Source organism: Phasianus colchicus, chromosome 25 (assembly GCF_987193195.1).
Source record: "Phasianus colchicus chromosome 25, bPhaCol1.hap1.1, whole genome shotgun sequence".
Taxonomy (NCBI): domain Eukaryota; kingdom Metazoa; phylum Chordata; class Aves; order Galliformes; family Phasianidae; genus Phasianus; species Phasianus colchicus.
The window spans coordinates 5,944,847-5,953,343 of NC_143460.1; the positions used below are offsets into that span (position 1 = coordinate 5,944,847).

General features: G+C 55.1%; 1 protein-coding gene across 2 annotated transcripts in view; it reads right to left on the reverse strand.

Moving 5' to 3' along the window:
* The window catches only part of CACNA1S (calcium voltage-gated channel subunit alpha1 S), a 31,252-nt gene extending 23,057 nt beyond the window's left edge, over window positions 1–8,195 (reverse strand). For both annotated transcript variants that reach the window (XM_031608573.2, XM_090124373.1), the window contains exons 1-2: window positions 6,100–8,195; window positions 2,933–3,038 (exon numbers count right to left, since the gene is read on the reverse strand). In XM_031608573.2, coding sequence (XP_031464433.2) covers window positions 2,933–3,038; window positions 6,100–6,527 — 534 coding nt within the window. In that variant the 5' untranslated portion in view covers window positions 6,528–8,195. The remainder of the gene's footprint in view (window positions 1–2,932; window positions 3,039–6,099) is intronic.
* Between the last annotated feature and the right edge of the window lie 302 nt (window positions 8,196–8,497).

Consider the following 8,497-nt stretch of genomic DNA (forward strand, 5'->3'; position numbering starts at 1 on the left):
ACCAGGCCCGGAATAGCTTGGCCTCCATAGGAGCATGGCCAAGAGCTGGGTGCCCACCTGGCTCTGCCTGTCACTGCCATTGCAGCCAGCCATGCTGATGGCTCTTTCCAGGTCAGGATTAAAATGCCTCTGAAGCAGTCGAATGAACTGGGATATTTATATTTCTGGTTTTCCACGGCCCCCCTCCTCACTGTGCACCCTATGGAGGGCATGGAGCAGCCCTGGGCTCTGCAGGGAATGGCACCCAGAGGGCAGGGGGAAGCAGCACACCGTGGCTCTGCATCCCCCCCAGGGCCATCTGCCTTGACAGATAGAAAACACCGCCCATTTACCAGCAACCAAGGCCAAGGCTCAGACAGACGCAGTGCTTGCTCAGTTACCACGTCCACAAGCAGTGGGCATGCCAAGTGTTCCTGCACGACTGCCATCCTACAGCACCAGACCTCGCTAGGTCTGTGGGAAGCAGTGGTGAGAACAGAGACCTCAGCACCGCACTTACGGGTGTTATCAGGGCTGCACCTTCAAGCGTTCAGCTAAGGCAACTCAATGCTTGCCTTCCCTGTTTATCAATGACGGATCCCTCATGGCCCATCCTTGCAATCCCAGATACACAGACACAATTACCACACACGTTTCAGAGCAGCAGCTGTCAAGGCCCAGGCTGGTCCCAGAATCAGCGCCCAGCCATCCAGAAGTGAACTCCTGGGCCAAGAGAGAGCCAGCAGGCAGCCCCTGCTACCTGAGTTACCTCCATCCTTGGAGACTGCAAGCATCTGTACAGCACCAGCTCTGTGTTGTGCTTTGCAGACCCAATCACATACAGAGAGCTGGATCATCCTGACCTGTCCTGCTGGTTAAACCTCTCTGGAACTAGGAAAGCTCACAGCATGGTCATTAGGTGCTATGCAGGGTTCCATCAGTGCTGGTTGGAGAGATCCCCCATAACCTGTCCTACGGCTGTGGGTCTGGTTTCCCCTTCCTTGTCTAGCTGTAATCTGTAGACAGATGCTAATGTCAGCAGAGGAAAAGCAGGTCCTGACTGTTAGTGTGTCACTGGGCTGAGGTGGGACAGCCTCTCATTCAGGCAGACCACAGCAAACCTCCTGGATTCCCCACATTATGGGTGTAGCTGCAGGATATGCTGAGCAGGAGACTCATGAGGCCACAAAGCCATGTCTTGAGCCAGGACAGACTTATTGCTGCCACTGGATAGCAGCAGAAAGCAGCCAGGGGACATTTTGTCCTGGCAAGGTTAATACCTGTTCTGGCACCACCCTGGGGTTGGGTACACAACGAGCCCAGCCTTTACAAAGTACTATAAAAAGCTGTGGATCTTCATAGCCTGCTGGGCTGCTGCACAGACACATGCTTCAACAATGTTAGGGAACATGGAGTAACCTGACCTGCAGGCTCTGAATGAGACCCAGCAGCAGGAATAACACTGTGCACCACACCGATGCAATGCAGCACGACACAATTCCAGCCTGCAGAGCAACATCAGCTCCCAGTCCCTGAGGCCACACAGGACGCTCCAAAACTAGGCACCTCTTTCCCTGCAGCCCCAGCCATTGCAGCATCTCACTGCTGCTGGAAGGAACGCCTCCAACGAGGCTTTGCTGCTCTGTCTGCAGCACTGCACAGAGCACAGCATCACCCGCGGCAATGGGCATCTGGCTCTGCTCACAGCAGGGATTGCTCATCCGAAGGCACCAGAATGTGAAGACAAAGAAATGTGCAGAGTGGTGCTGCCAGGCTGCTGATACCCAGGGCTGTTGGTATGGCAACGGGCTGAGAAAAATAAAATTGGGAAGAGTATTAAAAAAATAATTTGTAATAAATACAAGCAGATGAAATTTTTTCATACAATTAGCTCGGTGAGGGCCCAGCCACGTGTGCCTGTCCCACAGCTCTGCACCCACCTGCATTTTGTTCTCAGCCAAATCCCATCCACTGCTGCCACCCCTACCTCTTGCTTCTCCCCTATCACTGCCATCCCCATCCCTTGGTACAGACCTCTTCGCCTCTGCACCTTTCAAACCTTCTCACATCCCCACGGCCAGGGAAGAAACCTGCTCAAATAAAATCCTTTCTTTCTATTCCATATCTCAAACTTTTGGACTGCTTTAAGATTTTTCTGTAAGGGACAGATAGAATACAGAGAGGTGTTTTTAAGCCACAAGTCGCCAGCACTACCTGCACACAACATCCACCCAGCACTGGGGAGTCCTGAAATTAGCAAAGAGAACATTTTGGTATAAACAACATATTTGGATGCTTTGATTCAGTGCCCAAACTCAGACACAATAGAAATCAATACGGATTGAACTACAGTCGGGATCTAAGAGGGGAAAGAGACAGTGAACTAAAAATAGTGAAAGCTATTGATTTGGATCACACCAAAACATCTTATTCCAGGCAAGATGGAGGGACTGGAAACAATGGATCATGGAGAAGTGATCTCTCCTTAACAGAGGAGAGTTCTCTGGGTGGTTTATTTTTTCCTCTTTAAAAAAATATCCCAGAATTAAAATTCAGTTTAGAAATGAATGGCCAGGCAATTCAGTCCCAAATATGCTAAAACAAAGCATTTCAGCCTTTCTGGAACAGGAAGTTTCCTTTTGGAAGCATTGAGATTTAAAAAAAAAAAAAAAGGAAGAGAGATATCCTTCCTTCCCGTGTACTTCTCACACCACTCAGCTGCCTTTGCCCTCAACCTACAGTTCTTTCCAGCCACTCTCCAGACCCATTCTGCAGTGGTATCTCTCTGATTTGTGGGCTCTCGCTGCACTGACACATGATGACACCCTGCATGGCAGCAGCCCTACAGATGCCATCAGCAGGTGCCCAGACACACTGAGGATGAGCTCCATGGAGCACTGAAGGCTGATCGCAGCTTTAAAGAGAGGAGGGTGGCAGGAGGGCTGAATCTCACCAGACTGGAGTTGGCCACGTTGGTGTCATCCTCCGGCATGGGCTGGTAGATGGCCAGGGCAACGCAGTTGGCAAAGATGGTCAGGAGGATGATGATCTCGAAAGGTCTGAAACAGCGTTAAGGAGCAGAGAGAGAGATAGGAAAGCAGTCCCTGCCTGTAGCCTGTTGGGGTGTATGTGGGGGAAGCATAGGGAAACAGCCTCCCTCTGCCCATCCCTGGGTTTCTGGAGAGGAGTAGGAATTGAAGCAGGGTTAGACACAGGACCTGGAGAGGGGCAGCACCTGTACAGGACATAAGGGGACAAAGCACAGAGTGAAAGGCTGCAGCTGAGGAGTTGGAAACCTGGGAGTTCTCCCTGCTCGTCCTTCAGCGAGCCACTCTGAAGGCTCAAGATCCTCTCCCATAACACAGAGATCACAGAGCATTGCACTCCAGAGCATGGTGGCCCTGGCTGCTGTTGCAGTGCTCAGCTGCCAGGAGGGAGATGCTGCAGAACAGCAGACCTCAGGTGCACTGAGCCACCCCAGGATGGCAGCTCAGCCAGCAGACACACAGCTCACACCTCAGCGTCCCACAGCCCACACAGGCAGCGCACTCATGGCTGTTATGCTGAGTGCCAGAGTCTCTCTCCCTCCATGGAACAGAGAATTGGGTCATCTGGGCCCTGGGGCACCTCTGAACGAGCGGGGTGGCTTGTTGTTTACCTCCAAGGCCCAGGGACAGCCACTTGGTCACTCCTACTGCTGTCACTGCTCTGCTGGGCCATTGAAACCTCAAGGTCAAGCTTCAGCTGTCACATTCCAGCAGTCCCAAAAGGGCTCACACTCCCACAGGACCTTGGCCATGACAAGGCTCCCACCCCATGGACCACAGCTTCTTTCAGCACAGCTCAAACCCACCACCCCATGCCACCCTGGAAGAACAGTAGCCAGCCATGCTCCTTTGCTGTCCTTTGCTGGTCATATCCAGGCCACGCAGGCTTGTGCTCCAGCTGTGCACATGCCTAAAAGCAAAGGAGTCTTCTCTGTGCACCTGGTGGCCCTGTGCTGCCAGCTCTAGGTACAGCATGGCACAAAACACAGTAAACGTTTTTGGTTCCAGTTCACTGCTGAGTGCTTCCCAGTTCTCCAATTCGTTTGCCTTTCCCGCACCCATCAGCAGCACTGGAGCAAAGTGCAGGTGAAGGAAATGAAAGTGCTGTTCCACCAGTAAATCAGCACGCTCCCCTGCGGCTGCTCCTCCTCTCTACCACCACAGTTACAACCACAGCCAGTGCCTACTTCTGAGCTATTTTGAGATCTGCCATCCACATCCCTACCTGTAACTACACTGTCAACTGCAAATCCCCCACAGTCCCATCCCACCCTGGGCAGAGCCTCCTGCGAGCACCTGCAGTTCAGCCCCTGAAATTCAGCATCCCAGTACAGCAGCCCTGAAGCCATACTAGCATTTCCCTACGCTATGGTTAATCAACTAATTATCTCCATTCCCAGATAATTACACAGCACAGGGCTGCAGCAGCATGCCACTGTCTGATTCAGCACCATAGGGTGAGCAACACCTGGATGCCTGCTCAAAGGGGGTGAAAAGAGAAGCCCACCCTGCCACCGTTCATCACAGCCTTTGTGTGGGTACAGGGATGGAGGCTGAGGGAGATGTGTGACTGTTTGATGAGAGCTGTGTAAGCAGAGCAGGAATCACGGCTCAGGTCCTGCCACTTCACCCAGGCAGCACAGTGCTGGAAGTGGATTTTGATTTCTTGTTCCCATGCTGCAAAGAGACTCTCTGACCATTGAGAGCAGAGCCCAAACTGGGGAATTCTCCTTTTCTGCTTCTGGGATGCCTCACCAGCACATCCTTCCCTGAGCTGTGTTTGTCTCAAATGGGCAATGGGTGTGGAGAACACTTGTGCATACAGCTGAGCAGCAGAGGAAGAGTTGGAAATAGGACCTATATCTTCCAGCACGCTCTAACACATTCCTTATCCTGGGTCAGCACATGCCAGAGCATGCAGAGCACAGAGAGGACCTCTCTCACATCAGTGCATCAGGAAAGGAGTGTTGGGGGAGAGGTGGTGTGCCACCAGGGAGGTGTTTCTGACCTGGGTAGGACAAAGAATCCTGGGCACTGGATTTCAGCGGCATCGCTCAGCTGTATTTATACCCCCATGCACCTGACTGCCCTCATTTCAGGGTCAGGATGTACAAGCCCTCATAGGATAGTAAGGGATGTCAGGCCAGGAGAGCTGCCAAGTGGGGATTAGCTGCGACCATGTTCTGTGAGGATACCTAGTGTATGGGTTTGGTATCTCTGCTCTGCAGTGTCTGCTGTCAGAGCCACAAAGCTGAGGCACTGACATGGGACAGGATCTCTTCCAGGCAGCTGGAGAGCAGGCAGTATCATTACTCTCAGCCTAGGGTGGCAGAAAGGCTGAATAGAGGCTGTGCTTTTCTTCCACGCCAAAACATCCCAGTAAAGAGATGGCCAATCAACAAGCAAGTCCCAGAAGCCCAACCCTGAATTAAACCAGGGGCACTGAAAGATCATGCCCCCTTCAAAAGCATCACTCAAAAAAGTCTTCACCTGTGATGTCAGTACCAGAGTTGGGAAAAGGCAACAGTAGCATTGGCAAGGATTTGGCGGACGCTGGCAGCTCCCCCAGTGTGGCAGGAAGTGGGTGCAAGACAAGAGGTGATGCACACAAAGAGCTACCCCAAGCAGCTCACCGTGGTCTCACTGCCTAACCCCAAGCCCCTCACTGCAGTCTCCAGCTCCATCTTCAGCTGCTGCTTCCCAGCCCTGGCTCTGCTGCTCTGCCTGGCCCCATCCCCACCACACCTCTCCCATCCCAGCAGGCTGTCCTACAGGCACAAAATACATTCATACCCAGCAGTCCCTTGCCACCCCGGTTGTTCCTACAACACCACATAAAAGATCCCCATGGCTTCACAGCCCCAGCTTCCCATACAAGCTCATCTGACCCCAACTGGCACAACCATTGCCTTTAATACATCCTCCAGGAGTCCCCAATTGCTTTTCCTGCTCCCCCACTGGCTCAGTGGGACAGCCAAGCGCAAAGCCCAAGATGGCACCGCAGCAGCATACTGTGAGCTCTCCTCCTGCAGATCGAGGGTCCTGATCCCCAGCACCCCCACCTGAAGGATACTTCCACTCCACGATGCTGATGCATGCCTTCCGCAGTGGGTTCTGTAGGGTTAAGCAGAACAGAGCCCTGGCTGGCCGAGGGGCTACTGGTGGCACTGGCTTCTTGGACTTCTCCTTCTGTTGCCTCTTCTTTGCATCATCCTGGTGGGACGCAGACTCCATGCTGGTTCTCCTCACACTGTTTCTCCTCCTCTCACCCCACGGCTGAGCCCCCAGCCCCAGCCAGCCAGAGCTCCTCCAGATCCCCCTCTCTGAGGAGCCGGACTCTGGGGGCTGGTGGCTGCGTTCGCATGCACAGCACACAAAGCACAGATTTAAATTTAGATCCCTGGCTCCCGGGTGCTGTCGCAGCTCCTGAGGCAGCAAAAGGACCCCAGCAGCTGTTGCTTCCTTACCCGGCGCATTGCGAGGCGGGCGAGTGCTTTGCATGCCACTGAGCGGGCTGGGGGTGGGGACGGCTGCCTGGCACCACGCTCATCTTCTCCAAACGAAAAGTGCTTTTGTCCCTTGTCACCTCCTTTCCCAGTGCCCCCAGCCAGCAAGGAAAGCCAGGCAACCAGGAGAACACGTGCAGTTCTGTTTGTTAATTCACATTTTTGGGGTGAAATGAACAACAGGACTCTGGCCAGTCAGGCACTTTCCCAAGGAAATATTTTTGTGGCTACACCCATCAAGGGGCCTCAAAGGTGAGCTATGTACACATATATGCACACACACAGTTCCTGGTGATAGCTACAAGAAGTTGTCATCCAGATACATCTGCCTTTTAAAAATTATATTTATTATATTTAATTATATTTGCTAGTGGTGGTTTCCGGTAACCTGTAATAAAAGGGGAAATAACACCTCCGTGTCCTTGTGCATTACAGAATCTCACAACCCACTGTTGCAATCTCTACACATGGCCTACACCGTTACACTCCTCCCTCTGTAGGATCTCAGCTTTGTCTGGTGTGCACTGCTCAGTTCAGCCCTCATCCTGTAGCTGTGGGGTCTTTGGGGCTGAGCACACCGTGCTGATGCAGGCAGGGATTAGACCCCAAACTTCAGACTCCACTGAGTCCAAAACATGCTCTGGTTTGCCGTTCCTGGGGGTGAATGAAAGACACAGGAATTGCAGCAGTGCAGGCAGAGAGGGGAGCTGTCAGCACCTCCCTGCAGCAGGGGAAACCAAGGCACAAGGAGTCGGTTTTGCTGGAGCAGTGAACAGTCACACTAACCATACTCCCATCCTCCTGAGATGTTATGGCCGAACACAGCCATGTCCCAGCCAACACCCTGCACCACAGCGAGCTGATCAGCCCACTGCATGGCGCTGCCCAAAGTTTCCCTGCCATCACTTTACACGGTTCACTTAACCCGCTGTGGAGCTGGCTCTGCTGGGCACCGGGAGGATCCCTCATCTCATTTAGTCCTCGTTCTTCCCCCTATCCCTCTGTGGAAGCTTAACTTCTGCTACTGCCTCCTGCAGAGCAGCAAGGGCTCGGAGCCCACCTAGTGGCGAAACAGCAGCGGGCAGGCTGCACTAATGGACACCAGCAGCACGGGACCTCCAAGAGCCACAGAACATCCCGAGCGGAAGGGAACCACAGAGATCCCCGCGTCCGACCCCCGGCGCCACCCAAACCCTACGGCTGAGAGCGGCGCCCCGATGCTCCCCGAGCTCCGGCAGCCCGGGGCTGAGCCCACCGCCCCCTGGGCCCCCGACAGCTCCGTGCCATTCCTGTGCGGCTGCCGCCAGAGAGCAGAGATGAGCGCCGCTCCTCCGCCAAACAAACCAAGGCCCTCAGCCGCCCCTCATCCTGCCGCCCTTTCTTCCTTTCCCTCTCTCCGCCGCCCTGCGATAACTTCCTCCCTTCTTACAGCCAGGTGAGGCCGCAGCAGCGCAGCGCGGGCCCCGCCCGACCCACAGCGCCCTCCAAGAGGCCTCTGCAGGAAACCTCAACCCTCGGGCACCGCCGGTTAAAGCCGCCTCAGCAGAGACACCTCCGAGCGCCTTCCATCCGCAGCAGCCCTCCCGCAGAACCCCAGTCCCACCCCGCCGCCCGAAGCCGCCCGCAGGCCGCGCGCTCGCCCCGCCGCCGCCATGACACCGCCGCGCCGGCACCGCGTCGTGCGTCGTGCGTCACCACGTCGGGCGGCGCCACGCGGAGGGGTGGGCGAAACCATTCGTGGGAGAGGCGGGGGGAGCGGGCGGGGCCATTACGTGTTGGGGGGAGCGAGGGCGGAACCACTGCGGGACGGCGGGGGAGGGGTGACTCCTGCAGGGGGCGGCGGCCCCGCAGTGCCGGCAGCGGCCGCCTGAGGGCAGCAGCGCCCCAGCACCGCTCCCAGCACCGCTCCCAGCACGGCCGCTGCGGTCCGCTCCCCGCGCATCCCGGTGCTCCGCGCACCGCCAC